The 13,548-nt window shown below is 30.9% G+C and overlaps 1 protein-coding gene across 1 annotated transcript in view; it reads left to right on the top strand.

Moving 5' to 3' along the window:
- The window catches only part of LOC134714744 (structural maintenance of chromosomes protein 3-like), a 38,201-nt gene that overhangs the window by 15,734 nt on the left and 8,919 nt on the right, over positions 1-13,548 (top strand). Inside the window, exons 12-27 of the mRNA XM_063576262.1 lie at positions 172-293; positions 981-1,125; positions 1,432-1,500; positions 2,837-2,940; positions 3,224-3,323; positions 3,757-3,917; positions 4,404-4,545; positions 5,218-5,368; positions 5,922-6,141; positions 6,888-6,969; positions 7,660-7,851; positions 8,109-8,292; positions 8,805-8,875; positions 9,639-9,728; positions 10,284-10,370; positions 11,319-11,462. Of these exons, the coding sequence (XP_063432332.1) occupies positions 172-293; positions 981-1,125; positions 1,432-1,500; positions 2,837-2,940; positions 3,224-3,323; positions 3,757-3,917; positions 4,404-4,545; positions 5,218-5,368; positions 5,922-6,141; positions 6,888-6,969; positions 7,660-7,851; positions 8,109-8,292; positions 8,805-8,875; positions 9,639-9,728; positions 10,284-10,370; positions 11,319-11,462 (2,064 nt within the window). The remainder of the gene's footprint in view (positions 1-171; positions 294-980; positions 1,126-1,431; positions 1,501-2,836; positions 2,941-3,223; positions 3,324-3,756; positions 3,918-4,403; positions 4,546-5,217; positions 5,369-5,921; positions 6,142-6,887; positions 6,970-7,659; positions 7,852-8,108; positions 8,293-8,804; positions 8,876-9,638; positions 9,729-10,283; positions 10,371-11,318; positions 11,463-13,548) is intronic.

Raw genomic sequence — 13,548 nt, 5'->3', positions numbered from 1 at the left:
TTGTAATTAATGTGATTACTAAATGTGACTGGTTGGGTTACATACTAGTTGAAACAAACTTTAAACATTGGCTGTGAGTGGCCAGCCAATTAGCTACCACGTGCACAGTCAACTGTGGAATAGATTAGAAACAAAAGGTTTATATTTTATACCTACATGCTTCCTTTGCAGAAAAAGGCTGAAGAAGAGTTGAAAAAGGTATCTGATAAAATAGAAAAGACCCAGAATCAGCTGGAAGAAATTACTCCTAAATATGATGCTGAACAAAGGAAGGAAGAGGAATGTACAAGACAGTAAGTCAGAGAAAGAGGAATGAAACATTGTATAGTAGAAAGGCATTAGAGGGAGCTCATAGAACTATCTCTAATTGTTAGTTGTGATCTTTATGAATTTGGCGTTGAACCCTTTGGTTGTTCATGTAAATAAACTAGTAAAAACACTCAAAATTGAAAACATAATATAATTTAGATATTGTAATTTGAGAATACAGCAATGTTTTAGACATAGATTCCTTTTTCATACGCAATGATAAAATTCTAGATATTTTGATACTTCATTATAATATCTACAAAAGTAAGAGATATTATATAAAACTAAATCATATGTATTCCCTTTTCAGTACTTGTTAAGAGAGCGTTTCTCATCTGTTAGAATATTGCAAAGAACTGCCTTAATGTCAGGGCATTCTTTTTGTTGGAGATTTTTTCAAAAAAAAAAAAAAAAAATTTTTTGTTGATCATGACTTGGCCAACTGACATCAAAATGATATAAGGGAGATAACTTGTGATTTACAAGTCACATAGTTTAAAACAAAAATGCCAACTGTCAAGGAAAGTTCAACTGTTCAAAGTGATCAAGGACTAATTTAGGGTATTTGTCAATGTCCATGATAAAGATGAATTTGATTATGTTAGCGTGTTCATTACTTAAATGTTATTTTTTAAAAATATCAAAAAGACAAATTTAATTCTTTGTTATAGATTATCAATGGCAGAACAGAGGAGAAAAGAACTTTATGCAAAACAAGGCAGAGGGAACCAGTTCACATCTCGAGATGATAGGGATTCCTGGATCAAGAAAGAATTAAAATCACTCAACAGGGCAATCAGAGACAAAGAAGAACAGGTAAACATGTAGTACTGGACTTTGGAATATTTTGTTGTTATTAAAATAGTAATGTCTGTGTCAGTTTAATTTTAGTTCTTATTTTATATTAAGATTAGATTTTACTCATCAATATCAGTAACTATGAGCAACTGGTCAACTATATTTGGTATTTGGCAGGATTGTAAGTCATACATCAGATTTCTTTTGATCATGATCTTTCTTTCATGATTTATTTGTCAAGGTCAACTTTTTTGTCTTAGACATTGTGAGAATAGGGTATATAAAATATTAAATTCCAACATTTTATTTCATATTTTATTGCAGATTAAAAGATTAAGAGAAGATTTGGTGAATGATGATAAAAGAGCAGAACATCTGAGAACACAAATTGAGGTTAGTAAATGCCCTGACAATTTATTGGTGGAAGGTCTATAGCAATGAGCTTATATGTCTGTCCGTAACAAATCATTGGGAGGATTTTCTAAACTTAGGTATATAACGACCCTTGTTGAATCAGCAATGCAAAATTTTATGTCAAATACATTGTATATCAAGTAGTATAAAAAAATATGCTTTTTATGTGGCGAAATCAAACATTTTGATACAATATTTTTTGTTTGTTATTAAAAGTATCTATATTTCACTGTGTGGAAATAACCTTATAATGTGATGTATCTATTAATTTTTATGCCCCACTTACGATAGTAGAGGGGCATTATGTTTTCTGGTCTGTGCCTCCGTTCGTCCGTCTGTGCGTCCATGCGTCCTTTCGCTTCATGTTAAAGTTTTTGGTCAAGGTAGTTTTTAAAGAAGTTGAAGTCCAATCAACTTGAAACTTAGTACACATGTTCCCCATGATATGATCTTTCTAATTTTTATGCCAAATTATATTTTTGACCCCATTTTTATGGTCCACTGAACATAGAAAATGATAGTGTGAAGTTCAGGTTAAAGTTTTTGGTCAAGGTAGTTTTTGATGAAGTTAAAGTCAAATCAACTTGAAACTTAGTACACATGTTTCCTATGATATGATCTTTCTAATTTTAATTCAAAATTAAAGTTTTGACCCCAATTTCACAGTCTACTGCACATAGAAAATGATAGCGCGAGTGGGGCATCCATGTACTATGGACACATTCTTGTTTTTTAAATATTTTAATTAGCTCTCCACGTGATAAACCCTGTTTGCGCTTAGTCACCATAAAGCAAACATCAGTCAATCAATGAACTATCCAACATTTAGACAAAACGATTATTATAGATTATTGTTAAGCATCTCAACAAGATTGATTATCTCACTTGAGCAGGTATGGCCAAAATGATAAAAGCAATCAAGTTAACATGACAATCTGTTTATCTCTATTTTACCAATTACGATGTTGTTAATTTCATTAACAACGGTATGTGCTCCCTAGGGTTAATTTTTCATATCACTTGACTCTGCTGAGAAAGAAAATTATCAGTCAATAAGATCAAAGGAAAATTTTGTAAAATAGCAATAATGTTGAATCAGACACCTTCACAAGGAGAGGTTAAAATCTCTTAAGTATTGACAGAAATGAATGTATAATAAATATTGAATTTATAAAGGAGGCAAGCTGCAGATGGCTTCATATGTAAATAGACTATTCCACTATACTAAATTCTTTTATATAATACCCCATGAACTGGCTGAATGAAGTTTTGATGATTTTAATCCCATACTAAGTAAAATAAATGTTTTCTTCAGGAAGTTTCCACAAAGATTGACCAGAACAAAGACATCATTGGACAGAATGACAAAAACAGCATTGATATGAAAAGAGAAAGAGATGTTTTAATGAATGATAGAAAGTAAGTAAAAAATACATCTGTAGGATATTCATTATTAATACAGATAAAGCTCAACTAACACTGTTCTGATCACTTAGCTTTTTTTTAATCCTGAATGATTTTTACCAATGTTTTGGTGATTTTGCTATTGATATTATGAACACTTAAAGAAAAAGAGAAGTTTGAAATTGTAAAAATGAGTTGCAGAATAAGATCTAAAATCAGGACATGGATAGTTGGTTGACTTCTTAGATTAGATATTAGCCTTTAATGACCAGTTTTAATCATGTTTTATATTTTTCAGTGCATTATGGCGACAGGAAAACATATTACAGCAAGAAATATCCAGTACAAGAGAAGAATTAAGTAAAAAGGAACAGGCTTTACGATCAATGACAGGAAAAGTAAGTAATTAGACATATAATAAGAGTAATTAGACAAAGCATATTCATAAAACTGACAAGGGCAGTTTAGATGGCTCAATAACATTTGTACTGAACTATTAAAATAATGTACAGACGAGACATCTGTGTCATAGGTTTATTTGTGGGAATTATTTTTTTTATTTACCAATATATATTGTATAGTAATATTGTAATTTTTTATTTTTTTTCAGGGAATTTTGTGAATGGTATAGATAGTGTTAAGAAATTTCTACAATCCTTTACTAACCATATAGCTATGTTATATAGTTATATTTGTTTTTTTTTTCCAGGAAATTTTGAATGGTATAGATAGTGTAAAGGAAGTTGTATTTGTTTTTTTCAGGGAATTTTGAATGTTATTGATAGTGTATAGCTACAATGTATGTTACATTATTATATTTGTTTGTTTCAGGGAATTTTGAATGGTATAGATAGTGTAAAGAAGGTTCTACAATCCTTTACTGACCAGGGGAAGTATAGTGATGTGGTCAATGGATACAGGGGAATCCTCATAGAAAACTTAGACACAGAGAAAACATTCTTCACTTGTGTTGAAGTAACAGCAGGAAATAGGTAAAACTTTTAGCTGCACCCTACCACATGTTCATATGTTTGTTTATACCTTACCAGGACTGTTCTGTTAAAAAGATGCATGTGACCCAAGGAATTCTTAACTATGTACTGTGAAAATGGAAGAGAAATTCTAAATATACCTCGATAGGTGGTCACTTCATTTTAACCTCCCTTTGAAACCTTTTATGTTCAAATGGAATAGCCCTCAGTGTTTGTTTTTTTTATAGTTATTTAAACAAATCTTCTTTCAGTCAGTCATTGACTTGATGGAAGACAAAATGAACTCACCATTAGTCTTCTATTTATTATCAATAAATGTCTCTCAGATACTGATGTAGTTCAAGCTCTCTTTAAATCTGATGAGATAACACTGCTTTTACTTTGCTTGTTATATACCAATTAGTGAAGTTGATACACAGTCAACATTAACTTGTCCATTTTGTATAACTATACATATACCATAAATATTGTGCTGTTTCCTTATAGATTATTTCATCATGTAGTTGATACAGATAAAACTGGAACTAAAATATTAACAGAAATGAACAGATTGCGATTGCCAGGGGAGGTAACCTTTATGCCCCTGAACAGATTAGACGCCAGGGATACAAATTATCCAGACACAAATGTAAGTAGACAAGTACAAATTGATGTCTCATGGTCTTTACATTTTGAAGTTAGGTTACACAGGCCACATATTGCAATGACCTAGACTTATCTGTTTGTGCTAATTTTCTCTGGTATATCTGATTATAATGACTTTAAATTTGGTCAATAATTTGACAGTACTGGGTTGTATCATGTGAGGGTTTGGCTGATCTGAGAAACACCTACTTCCCGCTTGTTAATACTTATTATCTTCATTATGTTGGATGAACATTTATAAGATGAAAACACAGGATAACTCCTAATAAAGACTAAATTTAAGAAAATGAATTAAAATATATTTTTATATAATGAGATAATCTGGCACAATGCCTGCAAGGGTAGTTACCATTAAACTTTATTTAGTTGTAGTAGAACTATATAATTTCGTCACACATTCCTCCAGCGCTACTGAACAGGAAAATGTCTTGACAGTGATGACATGTAACATGTACGAGTAACACCCACTTTTTTTCTTTTATACTAGGATTTATTTTGCGTAAAATCTCAGTTGGAAATAATATTGTTTAACTTTAAATCTATGTTGTTGTTATATTGTTTTTATATATGATACATGCAACTGTTTAAAACCAAAATTATGATGATGTACTTAAAACATGAAAAAATTGTTAAAATATTTCTAATGTTTTGATAGGATGCTATTCCAATGATCTCTAAACTGAAATTTGAGAAAGAATATGATCGTGCCATAAAACATGTATTTGGTAAAACCTTGATTTGTCGGAACATGGAAACAGGTACTCAGATTGCTAGAACACAAAACTTAGATTGTGTTACTTTAGATGGTATGTATTTAAATAGTTAGCTGTTTTATACCTTTATTTGATATCTACCATGCTGTAGTTATTTTGATTTCAACTGAATGAATAATGTTAAATATTTTGCAGTTTAAAGAAATATGAATCACTAATGTAATGGTTGATGAGTATTCCATTCAGTTATTACAGAAATAAATCTATTGGCTCATTTTTCAGAAACCATCATGGATACAATTTTTAATTTGATAAGTGCCATAATCTTCTCGTGCTGTACCATCTATTACTGTGGATTCACTTATTTTCGTGGGTACCAATTTTCGTAGATTAAGGAAAACTACAAGTTTGTGGATATCTAAATTTGTGGTTTGGCTGAGATTGCATACAAGCCTATAAGAAATTTGTCATTCTTTGAACATTTAATTTCGTGGTTCACCTTAAACAAGAAAGCCATGAAAATTGGTATCAAAAGAAGAAAAATGAATCCACAGTATGCATTGTTGTTGGAGTACTTCCTGACTCTTAATATTTTAGGCCATACCTTCACCAAACTGTATTTCCAAGTTTATAAATCTTTTTCTAGGTGACCAAGTGAGTAGAAGAGGTGCTTTAACAGGAGGTTTTTATGATACTCGACGATCCAGACTTGATCTACAAAAAAGTAAATTAGAATTGACAGAAAAACTAGAAAACCAAGAAAAAGAATATGCTGAACACAAATCTAAGTTAGAAACATTAGAAGCCAAAATGAACAATATAGTTAGTGAAATGCAGAAAACTGAAACAAGAAATAGTAAAAACAAGTAAGTACTAAATAATATTAATTTTGTTATACCTCAGAGTAAGGGGAATTAAGTGTTTCCCTATTCTTTACTTGCATCCTTATGTATGTAAGTCCGTACATATGACGTTTAGATTTTGGTTTGGTTTGGCTCCACCAAATGTTATGAAACTTATATATGTGACAATTCTATTCAGTTAAGTTTGTGATTTTAAAAGTTCTAAATTTCTTTCTTTTTAGTATTCATTATTGCTATGCACATATTTGATTCAAATCCTTATAAAAATTTCTGTGTCAATACTTATTTGGATCACATCTTTTCTAAAGAAAAAATGTAGATGAAAAAATAATCAATATGATATTTTGATCTGTTGAATTTAACTTGAATTGTCTTTTTCCTGTTCTGGTGAGTTATATTCCAAGCCTTGTTGGTTAAAGAGCTTATCAGAGGTCATGAATTCTCTGTTATTATGTACATATATATGCCGTCTTATGTATGCTGTTTTGTGTGAGCCAAAGCTCTGTGTTGAGGGCAGTACCTTGACCTATAATGGTTTACTTTTATAAATTGTTACTTGGATGGAGAGTTGTCTCATTGGCACTCATACCACATCTTCCTATATCTATTTAGATACAATTTAATTACTAAGTACAAGTTTAAATTTTGAGCCTCAATTTTAACATACTAGTCCTATGACTTAAATAAGTATTGCCATATTGGTAAAGTCACAATAAGTTATATTTTCATGCATGTTATAAATATTTCAGAGATACCTTTGATAAAATGAGAGCAGATTTACGATTAATGACTGAGGAACTGAATTCTATAGAAAAATCCAAGTCACCAAAGGTATGTTAAGGTTTTACAATAGTGATGGGAGTCTCTTGTGGAGAGTTGTCTCACTGGCAATCATACCACATCTTCTTTTTATATGAAACATTATATGAGCATGTTGTCAGATGATAGAAATCAATCTTATGCAGGTTCACATATATACATAGATTTTTTTCAACACCAAGTAGAATCAAATTGTTAAGGGTCCAGGTGAAGTCTGCCTCAAGGAGTGGAATTTCTCGCTGTATTAAAGACCAATTGGTTGCCTTGGTCATGTTGTCTATTTGATCCATCCCCTATTTCCATTGTCAATTTTATTTCTGTTCATTTGCATGAGGTTGATTTCTATATTTATTAGAATCACTGATTGCCATCATCATTGTTGACATAATATCGTATGGTTTTGTCAAACTTTAAATTTTATACACATATTTCAGCTTAACTTATATAAACGAGCTAGCTATACTCTTTGGTAGATAAAACTGTTAAATGACTTTTTCTACTCTGAACAAAATCTTCAGCATAACAGGTATTCACTTTACACAGATTTCTCAGTATCTTTAATAATTTCTTAATGAATTGTGAAAAAGTAGCAACAAATGTTAGTACTTTATACAACTTGAGCTCACTGTTTTCATTGCTTTCTTTTACTGTTTATTTCAGTACTTAAGTGAATTGATTAATAATTATTTTTATTTATAACAGGAGAAGAGTGTTGCCAGTTTACACTCTAGTTTAGAAGCCATGCAAGGCTCAGCTGCATCTCTGAATGAAGAATTAGGTTCAGATTTATTATCACAACTCAGTGTGGAGGACCAGGGAGAAGTTGACAAACTAAACGATACAATTAAACAGCTGACTCAGCAAAATAAAGAGGCGTTAACAGAAAGAATCAGAGTAGGAAAGATAATATATTTTTTTAGATAAAACAAGTTTCTTAAAGTTTGAATAAAGTTTTCAACTTCAATAGATATGAACAAGTTCTATATAAGTCTATATTTAATTTAGATTCATTGAGACGTAACTAAAGAATCACAGGATTTTTTCCTAAGAAGAAAATGATTCTAATTGCCTTCCATGAAATCAGCAACTATTTAGATAGATGTGAGAACTTGCTATACAGTAAGTTAAATAATAACTTGTATTTATTGTAGCTTGAAGGTGACAAAAACAAATTAGAGAATTTACTACACAATAACTTAATGAAGAAAAGAGATCGACTAACCAATGATCTACAAGAGGTATCTGTGGAGGATAGAAAGAATAAATTAGAATCTCTCAATCAGGAATTACAAACAGTGGACGATAGAGTACAGGAAATCAAAACTCATACAAAAGGTAGGTTCACATGTCACGCCATATCTCAAAAATAATTAATGATTATTGCTTAAAACTTTACACACTTCTTATTTATATTAATCTAAAGATCTGTATACTTTTTAATGATGATTCAATGTTTCATTTTAGAGTTATTGAGTTTTTTGTAAAAAGAAAGGGGGGGTATCACATGTCGCACATTATCTCAGAAACCATTTATGATTATTGCATATAACTTCACACACAAGACAAATGGCATATTATACACCTGTGACGCAGCTGTTTATTTCTGGAGTAGTACTTGACATCAACCCATAAAAGAGATATAAAATGAACCTTCCCTGCGTCATATGTACGATTTTATGGATTAGCTCTTACTGAATACATATTTTGACAAGATAATTAAAAAGAAATGATATTTAAAATCATTATTACTTTTTATTATTTGTTAGGATGAGCTTGTACTCTGGTTTCATATGGAGTATTTATTTCACTTGGTAATATGCAATAAATTTGATGTATTTGCTTTATAGAATTAGATGGACAATTAGAGAAAATGAACAAAGAACAGAAATCTTTACAGAACAATATGGAACATTGGAAGGTAAGAACAACTGAACCATTCAATAGACAAATTGTAATATGTCCTCCATTAGATTGTTCTAGAATTGGCAAAGGTGACCGAAGATTTGTGTGATTTACCTCAATACCAAAGAGAAAAAAATATTTTGTTAAACAAAACATTGGGTGTCTCTATGATGCAACACCATTGTTAAATATCTTCTACCATCATCAAATTTAAAGAAGCAAAGAAAATAACAACCTATTTCGCATGAAAGCATTCTGAGTAATATGGATATACCCAAAGATTATAGAATTGATTTACCTACCAAGTTAAAAAACACTATTTTTAGCATATTGTGATCCATAAATGTTATTTATGTAAAAAAAAGTAGCTGAAGTCAATTTTATATATAGTAGAAAGCTCATAAATTATTAGCAGATTTCAATCAATACTCTCCATTTTTCATATTTATCATAGGATATAAATAACGATAATTTATTCTTATAAATTCATATAAATTGGACAATATGCTATTGATTCTTCTTTTTGACCTACCTGCTACACAATGTGTTCTTTGTAAGTGACATGATGACCTTTATAATGACGTCTAAATAGAAATTTCAGAGGAAGCATGAAAACCTGACGTCATAATCAAATTTTGACCAATGAAAAACTGAGATCAAAGGTAGCACATGTTGCTTAAATAAGAATAATCAGAAGGTTAGAAAAAGGATAAATCTATAGTAAAAAGTAAAGAAAATATTGAATAACTTAGTAAGTAATACATATATATATATTCTAGGCTCAAGAAAAAGAATTTCAAGACAAGATTAGCGATGATGCTAAAGAATTGGATAAAATGACAAATAAACAGAGTCTGTTTATAAAAAAGGTACAATTTATTTGTAAGAATTCAACTTTTATGTTAATATATTAATGAACTCATGTACTTGATAAACTACGAAGAGAATTGCGGGTTCATATAGAGTCATAGTGATTATTATGAATGTTCAATCTACAATACTTTTTACAAAAATAGGAATAGATAGTTCAAATAAAGTTGCTGTCAATTCATAGAAAACTTAAGCCAGACTTTTTTTTATAAATCTTTATTTTGTATTTGTATTTGTATTAAGCCAGACTTGTGCTAAAAAATTCAACATACATTTAATTGCATATTAGAATGCACTGGTTCCTAAATGTTTGAGAAACTTTCAACAAGAGTTCTACAGTGATCCCAAGATCTGAAACTTTCATTTGATATCAAAATAAACCAAATGTTTTACTTTTTGACAAAGTTACAGTAAGGTGTATACAATTTTGATTAAAATATGCACTTCTTTCTTGTATGATTTCTGTGATGGGTTTGAATTAGTGTTTATACACCCAAAGCTTCAGTTTTTTAATTTTGTATACAATTTCAAAAGATAAAAAATTTTCTTCACAGAAAGATGAGTGTATGAAAAAGATTCGAGAATTAGGATCTTTGCCAAGTGATGCTTTTGAAAAATACCAGAATCTGAGTTCAAAACAGGTATGCAGTTTTTAAGTATTTTAAGTCATAAAAAGAATTTGTTTGTTGACCCTATTACCAGACAGACACATAAAAAAGTGCCAAATCAAAAATGTTTGTTTGGTTCACAACATGACGGGGTTTTGCGGTTGATTTTTTTCTTGTCTATATTCATCTTGAGTTTCTTACATAGAATAACCAGATCCAATCTGACAGGGCTTAATCACATGACTATTTGTGTAATGTGTAATAGCTTCTAATCAATAAGGATGAAAGAGTGACAAAAAAACTGTCTCGTAAATATAAATTTGATTAATATCAAAATCCGTAAATTCCAATAGACTATATTGTTTTGAAAACACACACAAACATGGTTTAAAGTGTACAATTGTGATTACAATTTCATGTTGAGGAATACTGACGAAATTTGTGGGACTGTCTCAGACCATCTCATTAGGGCTTGATTTTAAGGAACCAAACCAAGTTGTTCTGAAATTTGATTTGGCCTTAAAATTTGCTACATTTTTTGTAGATAAAAACACTTCTTTGTTTAAGAAATGATTCCTTAACCAATAACATATCTCGATACAATCCAAAAGATATAATAGCTTTAATTAATGTCAGCTTCCTTTACACCAATTACTGATTCTTACCATCTATGTATTAAAGATAAATCACGGAGTCTTTGGTATCAAGATTGATGTGAGCATGATATACTGTGTGATGTGTTTTCACATCCTAAGCTTATCAATTTTTTTAACCGAAAAAATATAGTGGATGAATCTATAAGTGAACAGAGGCTGACAGCTGAACTTGTTGATTTGTGTTAATTACACCATTTGTTATAATTTATCCATTTACTTTAAAACTAAGATTTAACCAACATTTTCTATTTTAAACCAATATATATTAGTTTTAACAAATTTTCCTTTGATTTCAGTTGTTTAAGAAATTTTCCTTTGATTTCAGTTGTTTAAGAAATTAGAACAGTGCAATACAGAATTAAAGAAATACAGTCATGTGAACAAGAAAGCTCTAGATCAGTTTGTCAACTTCTCTGATCAAAAAGAAAAACTCATCAAAAGAAAAGAGGAATTAGATAGTGCACATAAGGTAAATTATTGTTCTTGTTAATTCCACCTTTGTTGTGTCAATGTCATTACAGCACAGATATTGCTTTAAAGTAACTAAAAAGATGAGTGTTATCTATACTATTAAACGAGAAGACCTCATTTTGGGTGTCGCTTCTCTTCTTTCCACAATAAATTAATCAGCATGCCTCTGTGTCCAATGGGTACAGTGCATAATCGCATTTGTCATCCATTCATATGATTATTCAGATTGAGTTATTTTGGGTGAAAAACGAGAAAAAAGACGTCCGGATATGTTTCCGTCATTGGGAAAATTTTTAAGACAGATTATACTTCCGGTTTACGTTTTTCTGTATACTTTGAACATTCATTTATACTACTAATACAGTGTATTTTCTGTCTTATATCCGTCATTGGACGAAATTTAAGTCAGATTAAGACCTCCGGTTTGAGTTTTTCTTTTTACTTTGAAACAAATACATATACTACGATAAAGTGTATTTTCTGTCTGATATCATTTTCAAGTTTACTATCATCGGCGGTCACAGAGTTTTTTTAATAGAGAGGTAATAATATATCAATGACCGCTGTGGATCAATTATTAAACTGAGAAAATACACTTTCGGGTGTTTTTAAGATCGAAATTTCAGGATTGACCATTTCGGAATCCGGGATTTCTTTTTTGCGAATTTCAGGATGTCGCGATATGTCAGATATCTAATTTGTATAATAAATTCAGAACCTCGGGATTTCATGTTTTTGAGCCCGGGATATTGGGATCAGGGCCCCCTCCGAAGTTGCGGATCCAGAAATTTTCATACGCAGGGGCCCGTCAGTGACTGCCTAAGAGGGCCCGCTCCGGTCATGTTTCAGTGATTCCCTATATCTGCAACCAATTATTTTCCAGAAAAAGGGGGGGGGGCCCGAAATCCGCCTCTGTCCCGACCCCCCTTTAATGAATGTTCATAATATACAGATAAGCGCTAAAATTAATAAAGACCAAACAAACAAAAAAAAGGATTTTTTTTGTGCAAAAAGGAGGAGCCGGGCTAGAAAAACAATTATCCTGTCCCAAATTACCTATGGCTTTTGGTACCTTTTCTGAAATTTTCAAGTCACCAAATGTTTTACAAAAAAAAAGAAGATGTGGTATGAATGCCAATGATACAGCTCTCCACAAGAAACCAAAATGACACCGAAATTAATAAAGAAGGTCACCTTACGGCCTTCAACAATAAGCAAAAGCCGATACTGCAGAGTCTGATATAAAAGGACCCAAAATGACAATGTAAAACAATTCAAATAAGAAAACTAACAGCCTTATTTATGTACAAAAAATGAACGAAAAACAAATATCACTGAACCACTGAATTACAGACTCCTGACTGGAATGTTCATAATACATGTACACTAAATGTAATATGTGCATAATGAAATTAATAGAAAACAAAAAATGGGAATTTTGGAAATAAAGGAGGAGGGTTAAAAAAAAACATTTTCCTGTCCCCAAGTACCTATGACTTTTTTGACTTTTCTGAAATTCTCAAGTCATTGAATCTTTTACAAAATTCTTCCTACAACACTTTACATCCTTTCAAATACGCTCTAAATGCCCGCGATTTCGCGGGTGTGTTCTAGTATTCCATTATCTCAATAAAATGTTTTATTTTACATGTGTGTATTATAGCTTGTTGTTCGGTGTGAGCCAAGGCTCCGTGTTGAAGGCCGTACTTTAACCTATAATGGTTTACTTTTTAAATTGTTACTTGGATGGAGAGTTGTCTCATTGGCACTCACACCACATCTTCCTATATCTATTATATTCTTAAAGACAGTCTGTTATATTAATTTCATCATTGATAATGTGGGATGTAAACTGTTTATTTCAAGTTGGTATTTGCATGCAATTCAACTTTATAACAAAAACCGAAGACCCAATTTTATATTACTCATCTTCTCCAAAACTTGTTTTTAAATGATATGGTTTTTTTTCCAACTGTGAATAGTTTTCTGTGAACTGTTTTTTGGACTTATCTATTTGTTGTTATTGGTTTTACCATTAAGTTGTTAGTTTCTTTTTGAATTGTTGGATTTGAATGTCTGCCTCA

Source organism: Mytilus trossulus, chromosome 4 (assembly GCF_036588685.1).
Source record: "Mytilus trossulus isolate FHL-02 chromosome 4, PNRI_Mtr1.1.1.hap1, whole genome shotgun sequence".
Taxonomy (NCBI): Eukaryota; Metazoa; Mollusca; class Bivalvia; order Mytilida; family Mytilidae; genus Mytilus; species Mytilus trossulus.
This window is presented reverse-complemented; position numbering and strand designations above follow the sequence as displayed.